Source organism: Coenobita brevimanus, chromosome 65 (genome assembly GCF_032717465.1).
Source record: "Coenobita brevimanus isolate Jiangsu-jjx chromosome 65, ASM3271746v2, whole genome shotgun sequence".
NCBI lineage: Eukaryota > Metazoa > Arthropoda > Malacostraca > Decapoda > Coenobitidae > Coenobita > Coenobita brevimanus.
This window is the reverse complement of record NC_137018.1, coordinates 49279586-49295500: the sequence shown is the minus strand read 5'-3', so window position 1 is coordinate 49295500 and position 15915 is coordinate 49279586. Positions and strand designations below refer to the sequence as shown.

Here is a 15915-nt window from a genome sequence, read left to right as displayed (position 1 = left end):
CGAAGAGACAGACTGACAAATGAGGAGGTGAAGGATCATTGTGGTGTGGATGTGGATGTGATAGGAAGCGTTAGGAAAAACACACTGAGGTGGTTTGGCCATGTGGAGAGGATGGAGAGTGAGAGACTGATGAGGAGAGTGTATGTGAGTGAGGTGGAGGGGAGGAGAGGGAGGGGGAGGCCAAGAATGAGATGGAGGGATGGAGTGGAGAGGTATATGAGAGAGATGGGGGTGATGTTAGCTGGGAGCAGGGCAGTGAAATGGCGGGGGACAGGGTGACATGGAGGCGATTTGTTTGTGGCCACCCCTTATGGGATTAAGGCGTCTGGCAGTAGATAGACAGACTTGATTTCATAATTTACTTCTACAGGAATTAGTGAACATACTGTATATAAATGTAATGGTACAGTAGGCCTACAAGTTCACATGCACTTACCTAAACTTATAGTAGGTTCCTTATTTACATATGTACAATAGAAGGGGTTGATTGGAGTCTGCTACTGCTGGAAGAAGTCCCCAGCAGTAGAGGGTCCTCATGGAGAATTTCAAGACTGACGAAAAAAAATCGGAAAATCTGCCGAACAATCAGAGATTTTTGTAAATGGGACTATTTCTCAAAACTGCCGAAATGTCAGATTTGCCGGGGAATTGGATGCCGAAGAATTGGACTTTTACTGTATTCTGAATACTGTTAACATCATGTCATGTCTATCCACTGATTGTTCAGGCTGAAAGCCACTTGCAAATATTATCAATCCTTAGTTCCACAAATTTAAAATTAATTTGTGTCATACAATGTAACAGTTTCAAATGGCACCATTCCTTAAAAATCTGCTTACTTAATGCCTAAGTATAAAATCAGAGTAAATGAATGCAAAGTTATACACAACTTTTATAAACCCTCAGATTCTATTTGTTAATCTTTAGGTGAAAAAATAAAAAAAATCAAAATTCAAAAAAATCATGATTTTTGTAGTAAAAAAATCACTGATTTAATCACATGATTAAATCAGTTTGATTTAATCAATGCCAACCCTGCTAATAACATCAGTACACAGTACAATATAGATTGTTGGAAATTGTAAAACTGGCCAGTTGTCTTTATAGGTAGCAGTGAAACTTAAATACATCTTTCTTTATCTTTCTGTTGACTTAATAGCAAAAAATAACTTTCAGTATGGTAACATTTAATTTTTCCTGCTGACAATTTTAGTTTGATTAAGAGAGATTACAAACTGTAGTAGTTAGATGCAGCTTTCATGGATCCATCCAGCATGGGAGAAAATTGTCTGGTGGTAGGAGGAATTAAATAAAGATGTTAGTGTATTCAAGGGAATGGTGTCAGAAAAGTAGCTAAAAATGTTGATTCGTTGTATTTTTTTCTTCAGGTTGAGAAGGAACTTAAGGATATCTGCTCGGACATCCTGGGTCTGTTGGACAAACACCTTATTCCCACTGCCTCTGCTGGGGAGAGCCGCGTCTTCTTCTACAAGATGAAGGGCGACTACCACAGGTTAGTAGTGTCTTTGTGTTGTAAACTCAGATATTGATAGTATAATTTGAGTGTCCTTGTCTTGTAAGCTCTCACATATTCACTTATTGATTGCCCCTTTCTTTTAAGGGGTTATACTGTATGTTCTTGTGTAATTTGTTTTCCCTTGTTTCTTAATCTTTCTAATGTTCTCATATTAATTTGTTTCCCTTCGTCTCAGAAGTTCTCAAATGTTCACATATAGTTTACCCTCATCTTGTAAGATGTTGTTTCGTCTTGCATTAATTTGATTTCATTTATATATTAATTTGCCATAGTCTCGTATGTTCTCGTGTTCTGATATTTGTTTGCCTCAGTCCCATGAGGTCTTTGTGTTCTCATGTGACTCTTACCTTGTTTCTTAAATTAAGGTTTTTGTGTGAATTTTATTGCATTTGTTTCATAAGCACTCACATGTTCTTGTATTGATTTGTACGCCTTTTTCATCCTCTGTATGTTGTCTGTTGTGTTAACCTCCTCAAGCACAGGCATGATCATCTGTCTTGTTCTGTTTACTGGATTCTGTAAAGATGAGACTCAGTTACTGACAAACTGCGAGGTCTGTTTGGAAAGTTTCCAGCCATTTTTTTTTAAATATGTACAGTGAGTCCTCGAAATACGAAAGGGATAGGGACCAAAAAAAACTTTCATAATCCGAAATTTCGTTTATCGGAACGATTTTCCCCATTGAAATATACATACAAAGGGTGGGATGCATTCCAGGACCCCATTGGACCCCTGACTTAAACTGTACCCATCCTATTTAGAAGTATGCAGTACATGTATACAGTACTATACTATTGTACAGACGTAAAAAAATAAAACATACAACTAATTACTGTAGTATTAGTAGACTGTACAATTAAATATATACCTGTGCTGCAGCTGGAGATTCGTGTTTTTGATATGGTGCTAAGTCACGTGGTGGGACCCTATTGCTCCTCGGGTACTTCCTCGACTGGTGCAGGTGTTTCTGAAGCTGTTAATGGTCCAATTTCCTCTCCAGAGTCAGAATATGGTGCTGCTTCTCCTTGGCAGCTGGTTCCCCAGATGTTGGAGATGATGCAGGGTGCTTGGGAGGCATGATGAAAATATGAAACAAGGAAGAACAGTGAAAAACTGCGTAACGTACATCGAAGCTGAGAGGAGAGGATGGACGTGACTCAGCTGAGAAGTGCACGAAAATGTGTTTACCAGAGAGGGGTTAGTTCGTTTTCTCGCCACAAGCAAGTGCGGCACTGTGCAGCTCTCCCATTTTGAATTTTTTGTATTTCCTCTCGTATTGCTTTACGTACCATTGAGACAGATACTTTCGTATTGTGGAATTTGTCCTACATTCATCGCTTTCGTACCATCGGAAATTTGTACATCAAGTTTTCATATTTCGAGGACTCACTGTATATGGCTTACCTAGGACATTGGTGCCATAGTCACCATCAGAGTACAGTACTCCCCATGGGACCTTGCACACTTCTTCCAGCATCTCTTCCACTTTTGAAAACAGTCTGCAAAGTCCTCTTTTGGGATCTCCATCAACTGCTTTGTTGAGTTCTCCTTAATCTCTTCCACGGCCTGAAATATCCTCCCTTTCAACAGCGATTTTAGCTTTGGGAAAACGCAGAAGTTGCAGGGAGCCAAATCTAGGCTGTGGATGGGGTGAGAGACCTGGGTGATGCAATGTTTAGCCCCCCAAAACCTGCAGAAGACGTGAAGAATGGTCAGGCGCATTGTCATGATGAAGCTGTCAGTCACCACGTGCCCAAAGCTGCTGCCGTTTTCTTCTTCCTGCATCTCTCTGCCAGCGAAGAACTTTGATGTAATACCCCTTTGTTATTGTCTGGCCAAGAGGAGGGTATTCATGGTGAACAACACCCTCGTGATCAAAAAACAGTCAACATGGCCTTTTCTCTGACTTTGCCGCACCTTCTTCTCAAATGGAGACAGGCATTTCCATTGGGAAGACTGGGCTTCTGTTTCAGGGTCATAGCTGTAGACCCACGACTCATCTGTGGTTATGACCTGTGTAAGGAAATGTGGATCATTGTTAATGGTTTGAAGAAAGTCTTTTTCAACCTCAATATGAAATTCCTTCTGCTGTCGTGAAAGGAGCCTCAAAACAAATTTTGCCGCCACACGCTTCATGCCAAGATCCTTCTGTCAAAATCTCTGAAACACTAGTACGTGGAATCAGTAGATCTTGTTCTAGTGCTCGCACTGTCAGTCGCCGACTTTTAAAGCATCTGCACCACTATTTTATCTTGGCTTCACTCATTGAATCATCCATGAAAGCCATCTTAATCATTTGAATAATTTCCGGGGACAAATATTCAAGTTTGCAGCAAAACTTGATGTAGATTCACTGATCTACTTGCTGTCATTGTGAATGTGATGGTCTCAGTTCCCAAGCTCAATCAGTGGCATCTGCTGGCCAACTGAGTGTTCCCATGGGAGTGTGGATGGTCACAAATGCGCAGTGCAGTCCCCTTTGAGTGCCTGAATAGTTACATGAAGGCCGTGCGACCACTTCTTGAATTATTCACAGTGGCTGGATGCTCTCCGCACAGACCTCGTACATTAGAAATGATTGGTTTCAAAGTCATAATTCAAATATTTGCTTCAGGTTTCAAACTTTCCTGTTAACTTTACTGGTTTTCATTGCACAGAGAACTTGAAAATGCATGCTGTAAAACTTGTCTTCACCTCTTGACTACAGTGACAACTCTTAATTTATTCATGTCACCACCAGATGATTTTATTCAGATTAAGGGTTTGTAAAGGCTATCCTCGAACTCATTCATTTCAGAAGCATCCCCAGAGTTTGAAATCATATGGTGGTAGCAAGAACAGTCAGTGTAGTGAATGGGTATAATGCTGCATGAAAATTTGAAGCAAAAACAATCAAAATGCCTGAAGAGGTTAATATACTTGCCACTATTATAATTTTTCTTCGTTTGTATTGGGTTGCCAGTAGCTTGCAACTCACCAGTGTATTAGAGGCTTGTGGATTTTATTTAGGTGTTAACTGTAGCATAAGAGTGTGCTGATTAATCATGGTAGTTCCAGTGTACTCTGTTTCCTGTGTGAAGATAAGGATTAGAAAAAAAAATTTGCTGATAGGATTCTAGGGGCTTGAACAGTGTATGACTGTGGTCCATTTCACTTGGGATGCTGATGATGGTTTTCCCTCTTTTTTACTTTCTCTTCCCATGTTTTTTGTACCCAACTTCAGCTCATCCTTTTGTGGGAATGATGCTGACCATAACCTCACTTTCCCTCAGTACTGGTTGCTGTGAGTTACCATATTCCACATTTCAAAGCCAGTTTGCAATTTTGAATGTGTTGCTGGTTGGCCATGGAAGTTGGTGATTAGCTCCTGCCCAGTAACCTATTTATTGTTCAAGGTTGGAGCACACTTGTGTGCCTAGCCACATGTAGAAATAGTATCTTTGCCTTTCATCAGTTAGCTTTTTTTTTGGGGGGGGGGGCAGATTAGCTGTAGTGTGGGAGGTTAGCTGTAATAGATGTCTTTGAATTGTGTGTAGGTGAATTAGCTGTAATGTAGTCTTTTGTTTTGTATATATGAATTGATTCATCAAGAATATTATTTAGGAATGAAGAGTGCATATTTGTCTCATCATTATCTCAAGTTCTCTGCTGTATTTCCAGCTAAGTGGAATGGTGAGATGGGATTCAGGGATCCAGAAACAAAAAATGTCATAAGGGATATGTATCAAAGAGACAGACAGACACAGTTTTCAAAATGCTGATTCCCCCCCCCCCCTTGAAGCTGAAGGATTTTTTTTTATATCATTAATCCATCCATCATCCAATCCTATACCACCCCATGAGAGTAGGAGCCCAGGGCTAGGGAAGTTGGTTCTGACATTTGAGATGAGTGACCAGCCCTACTCATCCCTGTGTGGTGTTACGTGAGCAATAAACCCCAACCACCCCTAGGATATACTGTAAACCTACATGGGCTCAATCCGATTGGAGCACCTTAATTACCCAGCAGACCATCAGGCGCCATAATTTGGTGATATGATTACCACCCAATGTGGGAAATGGCTTCCAAGTGTACAGGAAACCATTTGGCTTGTCACCCAGCGTACAGTCGCCCATAGGCAGAAGGAATGGGAAAGAGTGAAGGAAAGAAAGACAGAAGAGGGAGTATAAAGTCACCTATAGACAGAAGGAAGAGGAAAGAAGGAAGGAAAGAAAAACAGAAGAGGAAGGAAGGAAGAGAGGAAAGGGCAGACACCAAAAGCAGCACTACATCGAGTGAGTGGATGGTGGGTGTCCCCACCTACTCTTGTCATTAGTATTGGATGATTTAGATTTTGCCAGAAATGCATTAAGAAGAACATCTTAAAATGTGTTACTGAAATTGGTGGTAGGTGGGGTCTCTCGCCATCCACTCACTTGATGTAGTGTTGCTCTCGGGTATCTGCTCTTTCCTATCCTCCATCCTTCCTTTCGTCCATCTTCTTCTGTCATTTGTTCCTTCATTGTTTCCTTGTCCTTGTTCCTACGGGTGACTTTACGTTCCCTCTTCTGTCTTTCTTTCCTTCATTCTTTCCTCTTCCTTCTCCCTTTGGGTGACTCTACACTGAGTGATAAGCCAAATGGTTTCCTGTACACCAGGAAGCCATTTACTTCGCTTGGTGGTAACCATATAGCCAAATTTTGGCGCCTGGTGGTTTAGTGGGTAATTACAGCACTCCAATCGGATTGAACTAGTGAAGGTTTATATCCAAGTGGTGGTTAGGGTTTATTGCTCACGTAATGCCACTCAGGGATGGGGGTGAGGCTGGTCACTCATCTTAAATGTCAGGACCAACTTGCCTAGTCCCGGGCTCCTATGCTCCTCATGGGGCAACGTAGGATTGGATGATGGATGGATGGATGGTTACTGAAATTGCTACTAAGATGAAAATAAAATGCTTTGATGGAAGACAATGTAGCTGCACATATACTTGTTTGAGTGTTGGGTATACATATGTCTCATAGTCCATTTAATCTGACATACAGAGCCAAACCAGACTCCCACCTTGAAAACTGAGCAGTAATTGGGTGCTGTGGAATTGACAATGATATTATGAGCCAAATATAATGAAATGAGGACTGAAGAATAAAAACACTATCTTTTCCTGTAGTAATGTCAGCTAATCATCTGCAAGTGGAGTGGTGCACCTTCACTATGAATTTTTAAATGAACTATAGTGATCTGAGTTTCCATCCACTGGGATATGACTGATGTCTGTCAGTTGACTGGCTTGCAGCTGTTATGTATACTTGAAAAGTACTGCTGTCTCAGAGGAACTTACAAACCATAACTATAGTAGACCTTTCATATGTGGAGGTAAAGTTTTAACCTAGTGTTCTGTGCCATCAAATGCATTAACTCAGAGATCTGTAACCATTATAAAAATCTAGTTTTAACTAACTCTCTGACCTGACCCCAACTTGCCTACTAAAGACCGTCAGTGGTCCAACTAAAGTGCAGATATGCTTAGGTAAGACAGGGCATAAAACAGTGACATTAAATAATTGGAATAATGAAGTTGGAAAAACTATGTTAGACTCCAGTTTGCCTAGTTGACCAACAATCTTTGCGACCCCAACTAAACTACATACACTTTCCTACTGGCATAACCTGCTGCATACAGACAAGGCAGATGTTAAGTAGTGATGTTAAAGAGGTTTAAAGGGTAAAAAAATGGGAAAAGGCAAACTTCAGGTGGTGTCAACTGTCATGGATATTGTATGATGTCATACCACACATTTGGCATGCTTTTTCTATGCATATGACATTCCTGATGCCACTTTTTTCATCTGTGCACTGAGAATTGGTTCATACAGAGTTAATGCGTTTGGGGGGTCTGCATTATGTTTACCATACAGATTCATTTTGACATCTGTATCATGACAGAGGAGAGACTGGTAGCTATTGGTGTAATGGTACTGATTCCATCTTCTGTATCTCAGAGATATTCTTGGAGAGTCCCAGTACTTTTCTGTAGATTGTATTATATTGTTTCTACAAACAATCCATGTCCTTCACCAAATCTCAAATCTCCCTTTAGTTTGTAATTATCCTCTGCAGTGCCCTCCTTACTCCATATTACATCTTCAGATCATAACATAGTGCCATGTGATCTTTGCTATCTGGCACTTGGATTTCACTCACTCCACCTTTTTATATTATAAGGTAATGAAAAAGATTCTCTCAATTCAAATGTTTTTCCATATGGAAAATCGTAATCATTAATTGCATATTAAGGCATTTTGTGGTGCATTTCACTTAACCAGATAATTCTGTACAGTCAGACCTCATTATAATGGATTAATTGAGGGGAAAAGGTGCTTGTTGTATCTGATAGTTCATTATATAACATGTCTGATAGGGACCTGCCATATCAGACCTAAGATTGGTGTACAGTATATGAAAAATGATTTAATACATACCCCACATAGGGCAGGTTGTAAGACATCAATAATCAGTTTTGTATGGGTTTGGCCAGTGCTCCATGATACCTAATCGATCAGTGAGCAGTGCAGAAATAATTTTGGCTCTCATTTCAATAGTTACTCTATATTATAATGATCTGGCTTCTGTACGTTTGTTGGTTTGTCCATTTGTTACCGTAACACAGGAAAAATGGCGCATTGTCGTGCAAATTTTGTCAGAGCAGGGTGCCAGTAAAATGCTTGAACTTGAAGAATAAAACAATTTCCAATCCAATCAGGCCACCGGTTCCTGAGTTATGACTCATTTCTGGCCATTTGACATTGAGCAGCTTCTGCAGTTTTCAGGCAGATCACTTTCTTTGTGGGCATTGAAGTTACCATAACTCAGCCTTTTTGACATCGAGCAAAAAGGTCGCCTTCAGTAGTCTTTAAGCAAGTAGTGAAAAGAAGAGTAAATACAGCAATATCTTGTTATTTACCAAGTGACTTTGGTACTCCTTAACATGCTCAGTGACTGGCTGTTCCATGCACTGTCCACTTAGAACATGTCTTTTCCAAATTGCCAACATAGTTCACTTCAGTATCCGTCACTGAGCACACATTATCCGTCCATCAATTGCCAGATGCCTCAATCCTGTAAGGGGTGGCCACAAACAAATCACCTCCATGTTGCCCTGTCCCCTGCTATTTTTCTGCCCCCCCCCCCTCTCATATACCTCTCCACTTCATTCCTCCATCTCATCCTTGGCCTTCTCCTCCTCCTCCTCCTCACTCACATAAAGTCCCCTAGTTAGTCTCTTGCTCTCTATCTTCTCCATGTGGCCAAACCACCTCACTGTATTTCTCCTAATGCTTTTTATCACATCCACTTCCATACCATAATGCTCCTTCACTTCCTCATTTGTCAGTCTGTCATTCCGTGTAATACCACATGCTCCTCTCAGAAAACTCATTTCCGCTGCTCTCGCGCTTTGACGTTTGTCCTTCCAACAAGGTCCAAGCTTCATTTCTGTATGTTAGAATTGGTATCACGATACTCTCATGCCAAAGCTTTTTTACTTCCATGCCCACTTCTCTGTTTCTTACCATCCATCCATCCATCCATCCATCATTCGGTCCTACATTGCCCCAGGAGAAGCGTAGGAGCTCAGTGCTAGGCAAGTTGGTCCTGACATTTAAGATGAGAGTGACCAGCCTCAATCATCCCTGAGTGGCATAACATGAGCAATAAACCCCAAACACCCATTGGATATAAACCTTCACTGGCTCAATCTGACTGGAGCACCATAATTACCCACTAAACCACCAGGTGCCATAATTTAATTATATGGTTGCCACCCAACGTAGTAAATGATTTCCTGGTGTACAGGAAACCATTTGGCTTGTCACCCAGTATAGAGTCACCCACAGGCAGAAGGAAGAGGAAAGAATGAAGGAAAGAAAGGCAGAAGAGGGAGTGTAAAGTCACCCGCAGGCAGAAGGATGAGGAAAGAATGAAGAAAGACAAAACAGGCAGGAAGTACTTAAGGAAGGAGAGGACAGGACAGACACCTGAGAGCAGGACTACATCAAGTGAGTGGATGGAGAGCTCCCCCACCTACCACCATATAACCACTGCTTTTAAAGAACCAGCAGCATTCATGTCTTGATTACACTTGGGACATGCCATACCACCCAAGCACTGATCATGTGATTCACCCTGTGTGACTCACTGCCTGCGATGTGCATCCCACGTCTCCATTGTCCACCACCTTGCACATGGCTGTCTTTAGGCTGCCAGATCTGCTTCATATACCAGGCTTGTATTCAGTATTTAATAAATTTGTCTGGTAGGGAGCTGAATGCACACCCAGTAACAGACCTTGTTTTTTTTACATACAGTAACATTAAGTTGTTTTGTGGGGCCAAGGGACCCATTAGACCTGAAGTTCAGTATAAATGAGTCCATTAAAGTGAAGTCTCACTGTATATGCTTTTTAAGTACATAACTATGAAACTAAATGGTACAGTGATTGGCTGAGGACTGTTCAGATTTATTACACTGTTGATGGAGCTCTGAAAATAATCCTGACTGATGGTGTTGGAAAGAGATATTGTTGCACTGGAGTGGTTGTTATGGTGGTGGAGCTTGAGGTTATTACAGTGATGATAATACATTGTCACTGTTGATGATGATATAGATAGTGTGGAGAATTATGGAGTGTTGGCGGCATTAATCCTTGCAGAGCTGCAGACTTCATACGAGGCACAGTGAAGGTCTGCGTGGGCCAAGCTGAAGCCTCATATGAAGTACAATTTATTTTGTTTAATTAACAATGACATAGGAGGTAAACTGTCTTACAAAGAATCATCTCAGCAGCGTTTAAAGCTTGTGATAAAATATTTCATCTGTGATATCATATTATATGCAGGATTGAGTTACCAAATGGCTGCTGGAGATTTGATTGCATGTAATGCCACGAAGGGTGAAGGCTCACCACTGACCAATCAGTGTTCTTTACTGCAGCAGCCTAGCCATGGGTCACTTAAACCTTTTGGGATGGATGGGTAATGTGAATCTGACTATACCAGTACTGGTGTTTGTTTTTGTTAATTCTTACCCCATCCTTCTATTGTGACAGGTACTTGGCAGAGTTTGCTACAAGCAATGATAGGAAGGCAGCAGCTGAGAATTCCCTGGTGGCATACAAGGCTGCCAGCGATATTGCCATGACAGAATTGCCACCCACACACCCTATCAGGTGAGTTGAATATATTATCTTTTGTTTCCTTTGGGAGTTTAGATATTCACAGAAATTGCCATCCCTAGATTGCCAAGTTCACCAAGCAGGATACTGTGTGGCCATCACCATTCCCTGCTTCATTACCAACAAAAACTACTCATGAATAATCCACCATGCACACAACACACTTTTTTACCTTGTAGATTATTTTGCCAGTCACATCATTGATGTTTTGGTGCTTGGGGCATTTTCTGTTTTGAGATTTTGAACTTAGGGCCAGTTCAGTGTGTGTATGTGTGCATTTGTTTTCATGCACATTGTACATGCATGAAAGAGAGAGGGGAGGGGTTATGGTTAACATGAAGAATATTTTAACTGCTAAATCTGTGCATTCTTGTGTTCACGGTCATGCATTGAGAGGGAGAGAGAGAGAGGGAGAGAGGTTAAGATTCATATCATATATTAGTATCCTTTATAAAGGCTCCATCATGCTTGCATGCATTGGTCTTGATCACCTTATGACAGCTTTCTATGCTGCTTGATCTCTGGCAGCCTCCTTATTCAGTCCCTTATCTCTGAGGTCACGCTCTGTGACCTTGTCCCATGTCTTTTTCAGTCAGCTTCTATCAGCCCCATCCATAATGCTTACACTTCACACCTTCTGCACTCAATTGTCATCCTCTGTCCACACAACATGCCCAGAAGTCTACCCATCATCATCACAACACCATTCATTCCAGTGCCATCCTTCCTCTCAACTCTTCATTTGTGATCCTAGCCCCCAGGCCTTGCATTCAAAGACACCACATATCCCTCTAATCATCATCATTTTTGTACATTTGAACCTATGAATATCCTCTTCCTTTACTGCATTGGTCTCATTACTATACAGTATTTCGCTCATAACACATGTTGCATACAGAGATCCCATAGCACAGAGGGAGAACCCTCTTGATGTCAAGAGAGGGAACAGCTCCCTGAACTTCTTCCAACCACTCCTTACCCTAGCCACAGAGCTCCAGCCCCACTTCCAGCACATACCATGGCCCACAAAAATCAAAACTCTTACCACGCTAAAGAGACTCAAGCAAGATCAGTCCTTTCACATCAGTCAGTCTCTATATGTTCTCCCTGACACTCACACGCACGCACGCACACACATGCAAATGCGCACGCCCGCACATGCGCACGCTCGCACATGTGCATGCTCGCACACACGCACGCTCGCACACACACACACGCACACACACACAGAGAGCATTGTTTTGCGGTATACCTCTAGTACCATTATATCTCTTATGCACCCACTTATCACAAACACTGCACAAGATGGAGTTACTTCCCACACCCTTGTGCCAAATTGCACGTGGCCATACCCCCTCTGCTTTGACAGTATCATCACCAGCCCTAGATATTATCACTTGATTGTCTGTTTGCATTTACTCTCAAACCCGTGTCCCCTGTTCCATCTCAGTTTCCTAAGTCTTTTCTCTTGCATCCTTTTCATTCTCTGTAGTCAGTACCAGGTCATTAGTGTATGACATCTCACATCAAAGTTTGTTTCTCTAGTCAAGTAAGAGAGCTTCAGTCACCATGACAAACAGTCAGGGGCTCAAGACTGACCCCTGATTCACACCAGCATTCACAGAAAACTCTTCAACTTAAATCTTCATTCACTCTCACCTAGGTGAGAGTACTGACATACATAACCATAAGCTCTATAACCAGTCACTCCTTGATACCAAGCTTTCTCATTACCCACTTCAGCACATCCCTAGGGACTCTGTCAAACACCTTCTCCAAATGAACAGAAACAAGTACAGCTCCCTTTTCTCTCCAATATATTTTTCCAGAAGCTGTCAGACAGCAAATGTGATGTCATTGGTCCCTTTGCCTGCCATTAACCCAAACTGCAGCTTATAAGTATTCACCCTTTCTTTAATCATATCAGTACCCTCTAGAACTCTCTCCATTACCTTCATTGTCTGGTCCAAAAGTTTTATGCCTCTGTAATTTCCTGTTTCCAGGGCACCACTCTTCCCCTTATACACATTTACAGTCACACACTTCAGGCAGTCATCTGGGACAGCATGCTCATATGTAATATTTATTAGATCGGTAACAAAGCCCACTCCTGTATCTCCTTAAGCTTTCAACATTTCAGCAGTCATCCAAGACAGACCTGCTGCCTTCTCCAGCTGCATCCTGCTTATTTTCGTGGTCACATTAGCAGCATTAATCAAAGGCCAAGGGCCAAACACTGGATGTACTGACTCCAGACCTTCCCTGTTCCAGTCAAACTCCTCATTCACCAAGAAGTTATAATGCTCACTTCAGGCGACTTTAACCTCCTTTGCCTCAAGGATGACTAATGTTGTGCGTACCCTGTACAAGGCTTCCCCTGCTCATTCCCACGCACTGCTCTTCAAGGGAAAAACTGTTATCTTGCGAAATGGCTGTGGTGTTTCGTATGTTTGTATATACAGTAATCCCGCATATTTCGCGGTAGTTACTTTCTTGTAATCCCCGCGAAAAGTCAATTTCGTGAATACTCTATTAACAATTGAATCTTACACTTGTGTCCACCATGCTGCCCATCACACAGTCCATGTCCATACTGATTGCGAGACAATTCGCCGTCAGACAATTCCCCGTCAAAACATGGACGATTCCTTCAAAACAATTCGCACCCTGGACAATTCCCCGCCATTCTATAAATATACTAATCAATACTTTTATCATTATACTTGTTATTACTTAATCAATACTTTAATAACTATATTTCAGGGGGATCCAGCAAAGTCTATGTTCAGTAGCGTAGGTTCTGGATATTATTTATTAGTTGCACCTTTAGTCAATAATTAACTTGTTTCTTCCTCGCTGTAGTCGCCTTTGAATTATATTCTAGTGTGAGAGAATGGGAGTATGGATGGGGTATATGTGCAGGAGTAGGTGAGAATGAGAGGGCAAAGGAAGGAGTATGTATAGTTGTGAGTAAAAGATGGAAGAGGAGCATAAGACAGTATGGATCAGTTGGATCAAGGATTGTGTGGGTAAAGTTGAAAGTTTGAATACAAATGTGGGCGATTGTGTGTGTGTATGCGCCAACGCAAGATCGTGCTAGAAGAGTGAGGGAAAAGTTCTGGACAAATGTAGAAGTATGCATGGAAAAGTTTGGAAGGAATGAGAGAGTGTTTTTGATTGGTGATATGAATGGTAAAGTTGGGAATGTGAAGGTGGATGGAATAGTTGGTGAGTGGGGTGTGCCTGCTGAGGTAGATGAGAATGGGAGTGCGTTAGTGGACATCTGTGCTGGGAGGGGGTTGGTGATAGCCAATACCATCTTCAGGCATAAAATGATCCACAGGTATACATGGCGAGTGATGAGAAGGGTGAGTGGTGAACTGAGTGAAAGGAAGGCAATGATTGATTATGTGTGTGTGGATGAAAGGATGCGAAGATGTATATTGGATGCAAGAGTTTATAGAGGTTGGGGGAGTGGACTTTCTGACCACTGCTTGGTGGTGGCCAGAATTAAAGTTCAAGTAAGATGGAGGAATAGAAGAAGGGAAAGACGAGAGGAAGGAGTAGTTGCAAGGAGAGTGGAAAGGTTACAAGAGGATGAGAAAAAGGCAGAGTATAAGAGAGAAGTGGAGGAACGATTGGGCAAATATGAATTGGAGCAGATGGGGGACGTGGAAGGTGTGTGTAGAATATTTACAGAAGAAATATGTGCAGCATGTGATGTGGTGTGTGGAAGGAAGAGAAGACGGAGGGGGGTGCAAGGAACAGCGTGGTGGACTGAAGAGGTGAAACGGGCTGTGGCACAAAAGAAGAAAGCATACAATGAATGGATGAGAAACAGGGACGTGGAAGAAGTTGAGAGGCGAAAGAGAGAGTTATATGTAGAAAGAAAGAGAGAGGTGAAAAGATTAGTAAGAGAGAGTAAGAAGAGAGTGGATGAGGAATTTGGAAGGAATTTGAGTGTAAAGTGGAGGGACTGTAAGAAAATGTTCTGGAAAGAGGTGAAAAGAGTAAGACAGGGTGGAAGTGAAGTTAGCAGGGGAGTGAAAGATAAAAATGGTAGATTACTAGTGGAGAAGGGAGAAAAAGTGAGCAGATGGAGAGAACACTTTAAGGAATTGTTGAACGTGGAGGATGGAAGTAATGCGAGTATAAGTGGCTGGGGAATGGCTGGGAGAAGGAGGGAGGTGAGAAGACAGGAAGAAATCAGTAGGATAGAAGTTGTGGAAGCAATGAAGAAAGTTAAATCAGGGAAAGCCCCAGGAATTGATGGAGTGTGTGGTGAAATGCTGAAGCATGGGGGAGAGATAGTAGTAGAATGGATGTGGAGGATGTGCAGATTGGCCTGGGAGGAAGGTAGAGTCCCGGAGGATTGGAAGTCAGGTATAATTATTCCCTTGTACAAAGGAAAAGGGGAAAAAGAAGTGTGTGGTAATCATAGGGGCATTTGTCTTCTTAGTATAATAGGAAAAGTGTATGGTAGGATACTTATTGACAGAGTTAGAGAAAGAACAGAGAAATTAGTTGGAGAAGAACAGGGAGGCTTTAGGAAGGGAAGAGGTTGTGTAGATCAGATATTCATTCTCAGATCTGTAGTGGAAAAGTTTCTAGAGAAGGGAAAGAAGTTGTATGCGGCTTTCATGGATTTGGAGAAAGCATATGACAGGGTGGATAGACTAGGATTGTGGAAAGTGTTAAGAATATATGGAGTAGATGGGAAGTTGTTGAATGCTGTGAAGAGTATGTACGATGGTGCGAAGGCTGCAGTGCGTGTGAATGGTGAACTAAGTGAATTTTTCTCTGTGAAAGTTGGGTTGAAACAGGGATGTGTCATGTCTCCATGGTTGTTCAATCTGTACATGGATGGGGTAATAAAAGAGGTACAAGGTAGGGTAGTGGATGTTGGAGTGGCCCTGGTGAGAGAGGATAGTGTTTGGAAACTCCCTGTACTGTTGTTTGCAGATGATACTGTGTTGTTGAGTGAAGACGAAGGGGAGCTGCAAGGCTTGGTGGATGAGTTTGAGAGAGTGTGTAAGAAACGGAATCTAAAGGTGAATGTAGGGAAGAGTAAAGTGATGGTCTTTGAGAGAGGTGAAGTCAGTGAATGTACAGCGAGGTTGGATGGTGAGGAATTGGAAAATGTGAGTACGTTTAAGTACTTGGGTA

General features: G+C 41.9%; 1 protein-coding gene across 1 annotated transcript in view; it reads left to right on the top strand.

The window, feature by feature from the left end:
* Positions 1–15915, top strand: part of 14-3-3epsilon (tyrosine 3-monooxygenase/tryptophan 5-monooxygenase activation protein epsilon) — a 75533-nt gene that overhangs the window by 22596 nt on the left and 37022 nt on the right. The window contains exons 3-4 of the mRNA XM_080276307.1: positions 1389–1513; positions 10624–10743. Of these exons, the coding sequence (XP_080132433.1) occupies positions 1389–1513; positions 10624–10743 (245 nt within the window). The remainder of the gene's footprint in view (positions 1–1388; positions 1514–10623; positions 10744–15915) is intronic.